The 14,335-nt window shown below is 34.6% G+C and overlaps 1 protein-coding gene across 1 annotated transcript in view; it reads right to left on the bottom strand.

Annotated features, from left to right (window-relative positions):
* The window catches only part of LOC137388485 (dual specificity calcium/calmodulin-dependent 3',5'-cyclic nucleotide phosphodiesterase 1A-like), a 47,849-nt gene that overhangs the window by 12,088 nt on the left and 21,426 nt on the right, over positions 1–14,335 (bottom strand). The window contains exons 3-7 of the mRNA XM_068074971.1: positions 9,448–9,619; positions 6,468–6,584; positions 2,998–3,039; positions 2,308–2,490; positions 360–552 (exon numbers count right to left, since the gene is read on the bottom strand). Of these exons, the coding sequence (XP_067931072.1) occupies positions 360–552; positions 2,308–2,490; positions 2,998–3,039; positions 6,468–6,584; positions 9,448–9,619 (707 nt within the window). The remainder of the gene's footprint in view (positions 1–359; positions 553–2,307; positions 2,491–2,997; positions 3,040–6,467; positions 6,585–9,447; positions 9,620–14,335) is intronic.

Below are 14,335 nucleotides of genomic sequence, written 5' to 3'. Positions count from 1 at the left end.
AAACTAATTTACAGGTTACCAAGCAAAATTTTGCAGCAGCAGAGTTTTAAACTATAGACCAATGCTAAAATAGACTAACTATAGATCAATGCTAAAATAGACTAACTATAGATCAATGCTAAAATAGACTAACTATAGATCAATGCTAAAATAGACTAACTATAGATCAATGCTAAAATAGACTAACTATAGATCAATGCTAAAATAGACTAACTATAGATCAATACTAAAAGACCCTTGCTCAATTTCAACAACTAAATGGAAACTAAAACTTTTACCAATGTAACAAGACTGCAGAATAGTAAAATACACATCAGCTACATAAACATATAGTGTACTAAAGGATTTATTCACAGCACCTTGAGTCTGCAGATCAGTCTTTCTCTCTGTATGACATCGAAGCCGATATAACGTAGTGCTCTATTCTCACTGATCTTGTTTAGCTCCCAGATGTCAAACTCCCAATCAGCTACTCCTTTAAGTATCTCTACAACCTCTGGTGGTGGAGTCTTGTGGTGGTCAGGGGAAAGGGAGGTCGTCCTTCTGTACATTCTGGAATATTAGTAGTGATAAATATTATTCTTATGATTTGTGACTAAAAACGGCTGTTTTCATTCCTGAAGATGAACTCACACAAGATGTTAGTTGTTTTTATTAGAAAGTATCAATATTTTTTTATCATTTGTGAGCATTTTTGATGTTTGAGGTGGTCTGACTGCCAGGATGTTTCAAGAGTAAAATTGACTATAATTCATCGAGGTTAAATGCTTAGGTCAAGTGAAAGTGTGATTATCTATAGGGACAAACAGAATAGAGACGCAAATCGCTGCAACTTTAATGTGATAACCGATATCAACTATTGCAATGCTGATATATGGTGACATCATATTGCGTGTAATGTCTTTTGAGCAGTTTTAGCACGATTAGATTTTGTCAATTTTAATCTTAAAACACTCCGGTAGACAAATCACCTCGAACATAAAAAACAATCCTAAATGATAAAAAGTATCAATACTTTATGGTAAAATCGACTACAACTTTGTGTAAGTTTATCTTCAACTAGTGCACTGGTAGCTCTGTGAGAGATCGTCAGGTGTAATAACTATGTGTACAAATACTCTAAGGTGTAGAAATGAAGTCAACTGAAGCAGGTGGTAGTAAGGTTGGCTAGGAGTCTAAATACTTGGGTTCCAGTCCCTTGCAGTGATTTTCTTTTTCCTAACACTCCCAGCGTGGCTTTAAACAGACGGACAGACACGACTCTTATTATAGCAAAGATTTTCTTTCTAAATTAAAGTTGATGAGCAGATGCCCGACCAGTCAGATATTTATTCTAGTAGCAAGTGACAAAAAAGAAAGATGATTGAAAACAAAAATGCTACGTGAAACGGTTTTTATAAATATATATATATTCTTAAGATGCTGCCAGACCCAAATATTCAGTGCTAATATTATGTTTTTGACTATTTTACAGACTTCTGCTGAACACTCATTAGTGTGTTGCTGACTCCATAAATCGTAGCTGTCTAACACTAGATAATATGATTGAAAAAATATCAATACATTTGTAGGTGAGCAAAATATGGCCATGGACCAGCATCATGCCAGTGAAAATCTGCTGATGTTATATTGATGCGTTTTGAAAGACCGATTTGTCGAAACAAAATCTTACTAAAGGAAAAAAATGAGTGCTGAAAAGCAGCCTTAGCATTCCAAAACTATCAATTTAGTGATAATTGTAACCACGAGAATAGCTAGTAATTTTGCTGTTTTATATAACTTATGGTATAAACTTTCTTTAATATCTCAGACCATATATATTATACATATTTGGAAAGAAAGATTTTAGACATTCTGTTTGCCGCAAAAAGATTTCTCAAAAAATATAATCTATTTATTGAGCACTCACTTTATCCTCTCTTGCGGTCGGCAACTATGAGGAGATCAGTGAAAATATGGCAACCTGACTACTAACAGCGCTAACACTTCATATTCATTCCTTTTCTACTCGTGTACGAATATATAGAAAAGTGAAAGTACAGTTATAACAAGTATTTCTGACAAAGAACAGTAAAACTTGCATTTCACTGACTGCATCACCCATAACTGTGTTAGATTGAAACAGTTTTAAATCAACCAAAAGTGTGTAGCAGTTACTCTACAGCCACATAAAACTTCTCCATTACTTTACATTGGTTATTCTGTATCTCTATTTGTCAACCATGTGGTTCAGAAATCTTCTACTGACTAATTAACTGGTTTAAAGAATTTTCTACTGGTCAACTAAACAGCTATAGAAATACCTACCTGTCCACAAGAAGTCCAGCTCTAACAACATTTATCACACTTTTCAGGGTAGGTCGTTCTCCTCGTTTCGTCTTTGGGTTTGTAGGAGCTTTGGTGAATGTTTGGGCTAGCCAATCTCTAACTTCAGTTGGGACAGCGTCAGGAGCAACCTCATCTAAGCCATCATCATCCTCTAAATATCCCCTATCAAACAAATGATTAATAAAGATTAATGAGGTTTAGAATTAGTTGCATGTCATGGCGAGAAAAGATAACTCTCAAAGTGATGTCTGAAATTTTCAATGACAAGCTTAAAGTTTCAAGTTTAAAAAGAATTCAATAAAAAATTTAATGATAAATTTAATTTGAAATGGAGAATGATTTGTATGAATTCAGTTGCTTTGGCTTGGTCAAGATTTCTTTTCTTTTGTAATGTAAACCAGGAGTGAATTTTTATCATTTTGTCAGAATATGTTAACTAAATATCAAAAAAAAGCTCACAGATGAGCGACAGAACTACATTTTCAGTTAAATTTTTTATATTTTTTTAATTTTGACACAACACACGACTCTATTAACTTGTTACATTTAAATGCTGTGCACAAAAAACAACATGCAACGAAATATACAAGGTACAAGGTTTCCGATAAAAGTCATATGTGCTAAATAACACGATTGAATTAAATTATATAATTAACATGTTGTACAAACCTGTGGCCATGATGTATATGAGTCTGGTCACTGTTCCGCCTACTAAAACATAAAAGAAGCTACAATAAAGCACCAGTTATGGAAGGTTCTAGAATATCGTTAGAAAGAATGTGATCAAGCATTTATGAAATATTTAGCATTGCTTTTATGCCGACCTATTGGTCAACATATAGTTAAAATAAATTCTATGACTAATATGCCACAATCTATGACTAATACGCCATTCATGTCACTCAAAATCATAAAACTATCATAGTAGTGAGCGGGTTGCAGCAAGCTTACATAAGCTCATCAAATGCTTTTTGCATAAAGCAATGAAAACATAAGAGCTCTTTAAAGGACCTGTTGGCTGTCTTCAAGTAAAATGATGTGTTAACACCATGTTGTTAACACCATGGTGTTAACAACATGTTGTTGAGCAAATTCCTACATGTAGAATCACCGAATCCTAGGTTATTTGAAGCAGCTGTTTTTGTATTTGGTTAGAATGTGCATCCATATTTGACTACAGCTTGAAAAACAGCTACAATGTTGACCGTTCATTCGATGAATTGAGCATTTGCGATTCCAAAATGCTTGTTCGAGTTCCTAAGTTTTTCAACAAATCACAATCTATTTCTGAAATAAAGATCTCTTGTTGTCAGTCTGCGCAGGCAACAATTTTATTAAGTGAAACTAAAAAGCTAGGGAAATCGAAATATGACCTTAAACTCTGCTCTTACATCGGCAAAGTATTTTACACTTGAGAAATCTACAAACTAATTGAAAGAACAGTTATTAGAAACAAACAGAAAAAGACCCAAGTGAAGGTAGTCCCTTATCTGTCGACGCTATTTTTTAACCTTTTTCAACTTTGATAGAATAACTGTAAAATTCAGGTACAGTATTAGTATCAGTTGTGGCCGTAATTAGGGGTATGCGCAATTATTTTTATATGTAATCAATTGTTATTTGTCGAATCATGCCCAAATATGAATGTATATTTTAGTCGCTGACAAGAATACGAATACTTTAACTCATGGCTTCTTGGTAAGGAGTGCTCCCACCCCTAATCACCACCAAGAATACGAATACTTTAACTCATGGCTTCTTGGTAAGGAGTGCTCCCACCCCTAATCACCACCAAGAATACGAATTCTTTAACTCATGGCTTCTTGGTAAGGAGTGCTCCCACCCCTAATCACCACCAAGAATACGAATACTTTAACTCATGGCTTCTTGGTAAGGAGTGCTCCCACCCCTAATCACCACCAAGAATACGAATACTTTAACTCATGGCTTCTTGGTAAGGAGCGCTCCCACCCCTAATCACCACCAAGAATACGAATACTTTAACTCATGGCTTCTTGGTAAGGAGTGCTCCCACCCCTAATCACCACCAAGAATAACTCATGAAAGCTGCTTATCCAACTCTCCCAAAAAGAACATTAAAAATTCTTGTTACATTTGCAAAAACTTTGGCATGTAAATTGGCACTTTTATCTCTTTTATATATCAAACATAAATTTCATAATTCCATCAGTCCTGAACATGATCTGTGCATTTCACTTACAAAGAACCACATTTCGATCAGATAATAGCAGATAAGAAAGAAAATGGTCAAAGATCATAAATTTAGTTGCTTTTTTATGTTGAGGCTGCTTCAAAAAGCTTGGTCATTCTACAAAGGGAATTCCAATAACATACTGTTTTCATATATTCTGAATGTCTGTTTTTATTATTTTGAGCTTTTTTTTATTTCATTCTGAACAAGATACATGATTGCCCTCGTCAGTTGGGAGGAATTCAGCAATAGGGAAGCACTGCTTTAAACATTCTGACATTTGGTGATTCTACGCAAACCACTGCTTAACACCATGGTGTTCGATGTTACAGATTGTTAACACCATGGCGTTAGATGTTACATATTGTTAACACCATGGTGTTAACAATCTGTTAATGCCATGGTGTTAACAGATTGTTTAACCTGAGCGTGTCCTAACAGGCCCTTTATAAAGCAAAACAGAAAGAACAACATGAAACAGACATGTGAGTAGAACTGAGTTTGAAGCATTTGTATAAATTACTATGCCAATGGTAATTAGTAGATAGATAATGCATTTCTCTTTTCAGATAAAGCATACCTAACCTATCATAATAACCCAACCTCACATAGTTTTTTTAATATGCCATTTGCATCAAAGCTGGACCAAACAGAAGTTGACCAGTTGTTTTAAACAACCTGCTTTGAATTTTCAGCTTTTCAAATAACAAAGTTCCACCAAAATAAATTTGGATACTTATTGAAAACAGGCGATAAGCTTGATCTAGCAGGAATTAAACAATGTCTTTAGACATTTTAAGAACAAAATAAACATACCATTAAAATTTAACATATAGGTAACCTTTAATGTTTCTCTTTTCGTGTTAAAAAAAATTTACACTGCAAAATTTTAAAATCTTGATAATTGTATCCAATTACGTGACTTAACTAAAATTTTCAGTTAATATAAAAGATTTATGCAAACTTTTAACATATAAATACAGTGCTGACAGTAAACAGATATGAAGCTGAGGGGAACAACAAACGAGGGGAAGGTCCTCATATACCACTAGGCCATAACTTTGCTTTGAAGTAAGTCTGTTCTTTTTAAACACCATCTTGCTATTCCTAAAAGTCATAGAAACATCCAACCATAGACATATTTGTCTATGCATATGCAACCCTAGACATATATATCCATGGTTTGTAAGAGAGTGCTTGTTTCAAGTGACATCTCTGTATACATTATTTAGTAATGGCATCTCATACATATAGAAACTGGCATCAACAACAGGTATCACAGAGCTGAATAATACGAATAACATTTTAACATGGTAAATAATTTTTAAATATATTATTTTAATTTATACAGCTTTTAGAGTAATGTACTCTTGGTCATACTCTGAAAATAATATCAAGCTTGGCTGGCAGCTATTGGCTATTTGCCAATTGCTGGAGCACAGATTTGCTATTTTATGGTTACAACAGCCAAAAGGTTACTTTTTTATTGTTACAGCTGGGTATTACACGAAGGTCGATAACTATGTCAGAGTTGCTATTTTATGATTACAAGTCAATAATTCATAAAAACTTATTCTATAGTAACAGCTCATTGTGCTATAAAATTACTGTTTTATGGTTACAGCTGAAACTGCTCCTAGAATTGTTATTTCACAGTTACAACTCACTAAGCCAGAAGAGTTCTGTGTAATGTATATAATATCTAAAACTATTGATGTCTCTATCTTGTTTAAATGCATCACAGTGAATGGTGGCTGAGCGATTGCCTAAAACTAATTGCATCAGCTTTCTCATTTGGTACAAAATATACTGACTGAGCACTTGATGGTCAGTGAATAGCAATTACTTGTATTACCGACCTATCACATACATGATCTATAGATGCGTCAGCTTGATCAACTCTATAGATATGAATAATGCATCTTACGCTTTTTGACTCGTGGGGATTGTTTCGATAACATGCTTTGCATATTTAAGGTTTTTTATTATCTCCTCTTTGCCCACATCATTTCCTTTTTGTACCAGCTCCATCAGGTGACACAATCTGAAATATGTACATTTATAACTTGATGGAGTTGTTAGAACATGGCCAGTTACCCTCATTCTAAACAGCTATGTCCGTACACTAGAGTGTTAAAGATAAGCACAAAATTATTTTATGAGCTGTAGCGAGAGACATTTCCTAACAACAACTCAATACATGAATATATTACCAGCTGATATACGCTGCTCAGAAGGCAGCAGCATGAGACTGTGTGCGGTCTGCTTTGAATGAAGAGAAGTCACAACTTAGTTGAACAAGCAAAAGATAGCGAGCATGGTCTGCCATGCTTTCTCTTTATCTGTTGCTGTCGCTGCTATTAACGCAATGTCTCGCAGACTGATGAGCTCGCAATCATGGTTTTTAGGGGAAACTAGAATGGGTTCCTAAAGGCTCATAAAGTGGCTAAGGTTATGCAATAAAATGTAACAAGTTAAGTCTATACAACCCATTCTAGCGTAACAAGCACAAACAAAAACCTTGAGTATTTGCAGACCTGCCCAATATGGTTTTACAGCTTGCAGACCTGCCCAATATGGTTTTACAGCTTGCAGACCTGCCCAATATGGTTTTACAGCTTGCAGACCTGACCAATTGACACTTAACATTCCAGACCTGTCCAATGCACGTTTAACACTTGTAGACCTGTTGATACTACACTTTGCATTTGCATACCTTTACATGACAACTTAAAAGGTTTTCAGCCTGCCAAGTACATACTTAAAGGTTGACTTACAACAAAATTCACATTACAGTTATTTGATATCAAAAGATTCACCATGTCTTACTTTGTTGCGTTGTAGGTGCCAAATACATGGAAATGTGATTACAAGCTCTTAAAAGCTCAAAAACGAAAAGCTGCCGTAGATTGGAATCTGTTTATTTCTCTGACGTAGTCATTACAGTTTGGTTATCGTCTTGTCACGTGATGTTCTCACGTGAATTGAAAGGCCAATACAAAGCTCAATATAAAACTTATCGTAGCACTAGTTTATGACAAACACTTCGGGTTTTACCGAATACCCCGCATCAAATATAGATGTTCGCTACTTTACAGTTTTGTTTCGGCGTTATTCAATCGTCAAGTCGTAATCTGATCACGTGACCCAATACTCCGCAAATAATTTTTGCAGCACACTTCGATTATCACAGGTAACCAACAGGCTCGTCATGATTATCAGACAATGATATGTACTCCTTCGAGCTAAGGTTAAAAAGTTAACGATTTTTTACGGTAAGTTATAAGATATCAGTGCTAAAAGTGACAGCATTACAATGACGATAAAACAGACACATAAGAACAATAGACATGGTTTTATTGAATGTGTGAAGTATATTTGTGAAAATATTTCGACGAATAAGGTTGCATGAAAGTGTAAACAGAAACCATCTCCCACAGCTACGTCACATTTGAGCCGTTTTGGAAAGAGAATCCAAACTACGACGGTCTCGTGGGGCTGCAATTAACTGTTCGTTTTTTAGCTTTTAAGAGATTGTAATCACATTACCACATATTTTGCACCTACAACACAGCAGAGTAAGACATGGTGAATCTTATGATACCAAATAACTGTAATGCGAATTTTGTTGCAAGTCAACTTTTAACATTTGTAAACCCGTCCCATGCTTGTTCAACAATTGTAGACCTGTGTGCTTGCTGTATACAGACCTGCCAAATGTACACTTCACAATTGCAGATCTGCCCAGTGCATACTCTAGTTTTTTAAACTTGTTCAATGAACACATAGCAAAACACTGATAATGTATTATTATGCATGTATTTTTGCTCCTGAGATACTACACTTTTTAGCTTGTTGAAGCAGTAAAGATCTATTGACATTGGCAATTGTCACATGGGCTGCTAAGAGACAAGCCATATAAAAACATAACTTATCTGAATACGCCTACAGTTATGGGCTACAATAGAAGTAACATTAGCGACTTGCTCTCAGTGTAAAGTGAAAATTGGTCCGCACCATTTTTCTTTAGTTTATAGAGCAGTTTTTCAATGACTGTGAGCCATTGTTTAATCATGATCTCAATTTTTAAACATGACTTTCAGTAATCAAAAGAAACTGTAGTAATGATGACACTACATTATTATTATTACTGTTATTATTATTCTTATTATTACTGTTATAATTATATTAATTTATTATATATATTATTATACATTATTATTATAACACTACACTACATTATTGCAGCCAAACATAAGCTAAGGGTTATCGACCACTAATATGTACATTTATAATAATAATATATATTTATTATAACAATATATAATATATATTTATATAATAATAATTGCTCAATGTCATTTATATAACCTTATAATAATATTTATCTATATTCAATGATGGTCTGCTTCACATAAGATTTTACTAATTAGCAGCAATGTCAAAGATTTTCTAGCTGACGCACTCCAAATAGTTCCTTATGAAAGCTGGGTGCATTAGGAGAAGAAACAAGTTGACAAGCTGTCAGGTTGTTGAATCTCTTTTATGTTATCTCACCAAAGGCCCTATATTCCCAGCATGTTATATGTAATAGTAAATGGTCTGTTCAGTGTCTATATCTTCTCTGTTGGTAACGTACAGAAAGTTTACTAGGTATACGCTACATCATTTTTACATATATCTTCGAGATATAGTTTTTACATTTTTTGCCATTTTGTTAGTCATTTCTTTTATTATAAAGCTTACTAATAGCCTTAGGCAAAACAGAAGGTCAGTTACTCTCATTCTAAACAGTTATGTCGCACGCAAGAGTGTTAAAGATTAGCACTTATTAAAACAAATGGCACTTGGAGAACTGAGGCTAATCGTATTGTGTACTTGTGAATAATTAACCAAGAAACTCATACCGCAGAGAGCAGAGTCTCTGTGCAGTCAAGGCATCGGCAGTACTTGTAGGAAGGCATTCAGTATCTAGCCCACCTTTAGCATAAGGTACTAGCTGACTGTAGAGGTCAAAGGAAGGCACACTGGCTAATGGCATCTTCTGATCTAGTCCTTCTTTTTTCTTCGAGGAATTTCCTGGAGAAATAAAAGTTTGGGTTTACCCTCCATGCACCTTTAGCTCTATTAGTAGTGCACTCGTCTGCTGTTCTGAGAAACCTAAAAGCCAAGCCCTGGCCATGGTCGAGAAAAGGCGCAAAATTTGGAAAGTACTAATTTTCAAAACTCAAAACTTTTTAAAAATTTTCAAAACAAAAAGTATGGGTGCAGGAGGAGTAACTACTAGCTGTTCCGATTCAAAAAGTATAGCTGATCGTAGCTTCTTCATAAAATAATTTTTTTAATTAGAAGACAGAATTAAAACATATTATTATATTAACATAAAATTTTAATTAAAACAGAACTAATACACTCAGTGGTGTGTATAGCATTCCTGGTGAATTCATTAATAGATTGTCGACTAGAAAGAAACCCAGATCTTTGTGAAGTTATTTAAATAGCCAAAATGACTGCTCATACTCTAGACCGTTATAAAAAGTAAACCTGAAAACACGGAGTTAAAATTTCCTGGGCACATTGAGTTTCACATGGATGCATAGGTGAAAACTCAACAGGGCCATCATGACACCCTGAATAACATAAATTTTTGGAGTATGTACATTGTGTGTTATGTACATGTACATATGTACATTGTGTGTATCACTGACACTTTAGAGTGTATGCCATTTCTAACCAGCCTCAAGAAAGTGGATAAAAGTTGACCCTTTTTTATTTACTCCCATCAGTGTTACAATGAGCGTCAAATGTCACTTGCATACTTGTCCAAACATTTGATGCTGTTAGAAAATTATTTCTTAGCTAAATTACAGTTTGTTAACATTTTACTATTTTCAATCTGCAGTAAGCTTATTTTGTATAAAGCTGCAGTCTTTAATTTTGTGCACTTTAAATAAAAGAATTAACAGATTTTAGCTAAAATACTCTTATAGATGTTTATTTAATAATTTTCAGTTTTGCAACTAGCAAAAATAAACTAACTCAATTTGAATGAGTGTTGCATTCAGAAATGGGGAGATAGTAGATCAGCCAAATGGCTAGATACACTTTACTATTCATGCATTGTGCAAACGTTTTAAACAAAAATAATTGTTAAATATTTTCAACTTTAATCGTTTATGATGACCATGAATAGAGTTGAATAGCAGAGTTACTAACAAATAAATAGCCTGATAACCTGAGACTAGAGTGACGGTCTGTTCCAAACTTTCACTATTTCCTGGTTAACTAAATATAATGATTAGACAATCTTCACTGATTTACATGTAAAAGACAGTTCAGTAATAAGATAATAAACAAAGAATGTGTAATTGAAATCTACTGGTAAGTAATGACAATAAAGTTGAAAAAAGTTAAAGTAAATCAGAAAAAATGACTAAATGGTCAAAGGGATTCTTGTCTCTAACTGAGATAAGTAGCTTTTTTATCGTTTGTATCAGTTGTCCAGAGGCTAAGATATGTTCTACCTGTATTCTTGTACCAGCTACTCTACTTAATGACATTCGATAGGCCCTTAAATTAAGGCAGCCAAGGTAGTGCTTTTGTTTTCATCATTTGAAATCAAGGCTCACGACTAGCATTACAGACCATGAGGTTAATAGGGGTTGAGTGGCAGGTACAACCATAATTTTTCATTCTCTTTTTATATTTTGTCACACATGAGCCTGATAGAAAATTCTAAAACAACTTACCATTAATTTGTCTAAAACTCATCGTGTTCGTGATGATGTCGAGCGAAGAAAAGGTAATAAGCGCTCAGCAAGCAGTGAGTAAGTCAAGTGGCAGCAGCCCAGTGTGACTTTTGCCTTAACAAATGTCACGTAAAGAGCGTGATGGTCCTATGAGAGGAGGCAGCAAGGCACTTGTGCTAAGAATAGAGCCTTGCTTGTCCCATCTAATATTGCGGCTTTGTGTTTCATAACTCGAGTGTGGGGAGAGGGCGCTGTACCACACATGCCAGAGAAGAGCGCTGTCACTAATTATGCACATGCAAATGCCAAAAGAGAGCACTATCTGGCCCTTGCCAGAATAGTAGTTCATCCTATATTCAGACTTCATTTAGTAATTCTTTTATATTCTATTTGGTTTTTACTCAATGAATGGTAGCATGTGTTTGACGAAATGAATTTATCATTTTATTTCATGAATTTTTCTAGACTGACACGATCTCTTTTTGCAGATCTTAAAATTGCCAAAACAAGTAATTAACTCAAATTATTTTTAGCAGAAAAATGCCAAAGATAGCGCTGCCAAAGATAGCGCTGCCAACACTTGTTTTAAGTGGTTGAGCAAGTTTTAACACTTTAAAGCAATAATTTTCTTTGTTTCTCAAAAATTATTAATAAAAAATAGTAAAATTATGGTTTAGCTTAAAGTTGACGATGAGGCAACAATTAACTTTGAAGAAATGAAAATGACAAGTAGTCGCAGGTGCTTTCTTTATAAAAAGTGACTAGGTAAAGCAAATGCATGTGGATGTCTGTGTACAGTATAATCAGACTGTGTCAGACGAGTAGAGGTGACAGGATCAGTGAACTCGGAACACCCGCTAAAGGTTTGAAGGCAATAAATGTCTGAGCAGTATCGTATGTCAGACGCTTGGCTAAAATATTTAACTAAATACGATCGAAGTTGACATGAAAACTAGACTTTTACTAGGCGCCTGTAGTACCCTTGTGTGAGACAAAAAGGAGCCTTGAACAGATAATTTTATTGGCTAATATAAACGCCAACAATTGAAAATGGCAATGTTGTTCAATGCTTCATGAAGTAAATGTAAACCTGGAAGGTTAATCTCAGCTAGTGGACGTCTCAACACAATGATTGTTGGTGAATATTACAGCTGTGATTTATTGTCCTGTCTAGCCAATGCTTTTAAAAAGAGAAAAACCCATCGGTGTGATAAAAATAGAGGCTAGCATAATGCAATGAGACATGGTGGTGGTAACAGAATAAAAGGGATGTCTGTCTGTCTGTCGGTATGTTCGAAGCCACGCTTGGAGTTAAAAAAATATTGCCTGCAGCATGATTTGATCTTGCAAATCTTGGCTTGATTGACTGATACATTACAGTAACTACCAGGCCATATCATGGAATAAGTTTACAGCTAGCTATTACACCTGACAATCTCTCACGGCACACTTTACTGTCAGTGTACTAGTATAGATATAAGTAGCGGTAACGACAGACAGAGTAGATAATAGCTGAAGAGGCATAGTATTAAACATGGAAAAAAATTGTTTTGTGTTATTTTTTTATTAAAATTATGCGAAAATTGTAACTTTATTAAATTAATTTTAAAACAAGCCAGAATACATTGAAGATACCTTGCATAAATCTGCTAGCTTTGATATTACTGTGTAACACAGTTGTGAGTGAGAGATGGTTTCACATTTGGGATAGTCTCACCGTTTTTGACTTACCGATTGATGACAGGCTAATTTTTGAATTAAACTCAAATGCCTCTATAAAATTGATTTAGAAGACTACGGCGCAGTAAACGACTTTGTTTTACTTCAGAGTTGTGTTCTCATGAAACAAACGTGTTTGGTAAATGTGCAAGAGTAGTGGTACAACTGTTGTTTTTAATGTGTTTGTAGATGTTTGTTTAAGGTTCCTAAATATGATAAAATAGCTAGAGCTCTTCTAGTTACTTTCTGCAAGAAGTTCAGACTTACTGCGCTTTATTTTGACTGCTTGAGACTCTTACAATGCCAATAATTAACACTTTCAAACATTTATAAAGTTCGCCAAACTTTAAACTGACCAATTATTATGTAAACTGCAGACTTTTTCACTTTGGTTAGATATAAAAAAGTAGAAGCAGCTCAAATTCAAAAAAAGGAGAATCAGGAGAAAAGAATTCTAGCTTTAGTATTAATATAACAAAATGATAAAAAATATACTTAACTGAAAACAGAAATGAGAACCTTACAACTATTTTTTAAAAAGCTTAGTTGTAAAAATCAATTTGTATTATTTATGGTTATTCAGTCTATAAAAGTTACATGTAAAGGGGCAATCAAACATGACTGATGAACACAAAGAAAACAAATGTCTTGATATGTAGGCACCTGCGCTCTATGTGGAGCCAAGGCTTCATCAGGGTAATATCAGACTATGAAAAAATAACAAAAAATAAATGTCTTAAACTAAGGAACGTCAAAGAATCACCAGGCCTAATAGAGAAGTGAGAAACTGGTATTCAGCGTTTCATGGAAAATTCTCCAAGGAGAACAGAAAAATGTTTCAACAAAAGATTTGTGAAGAGACAGACAGACAGACACCCTACTCACACTATGGTTCGAGAGAGTTCTCAGTCTAAACCAATAGATTCATAATAAATTTTCTGCAAATATTATTTATCAAGTAACAATAATAATAAATAAGAATATGAAGTGTACTTTTAAGTTCTAGTGTCTATTCATTCATGTCACGCATGCAGCTACTTCGACTTGTTTTTGTAAGGTTCCTACACACAGACTCACAGAGACTTTCTGGCTAGAGCATGCTTCGTTCCTATCACGGCAGCGGTGGCTGCACCAACCTGCCTATAGCTGTGGGCCTTAGGCTGCACACCGAGTGCGTCATATAGGGATAAAAATGTCAAAGCAGGCGTCAGCGAGGCGTGTTGATATTTGAGGCAGCCCTATGTGCATATAATAAGAGCTAATATACGAAACTTCTTACACGATTTGTAAACAGCAGAAATTGTTATCACGCAGTCTATGCATGGTA

This window comes from Watersipora subatra, chromosome 2, assembly GCF_963576615.1.
Source record: "Watersipora subatra chromosome 2, tzWatSuba1.1, whole genome shotgun sequence".
Classification (NCBI taxonomy): domain Eukaryota; kingdom Metazoa; phylum Bryozoa; class Gymnolaemata; order Cheilostomatida; family Watersiporidae; genus Watersipora; species Watersipora subatra.
The sequence above is the reverse complement of the archived record's forward strand: the minus strand, read 5'-3'. Positions and strand labels throughout refer to the sequence as shown.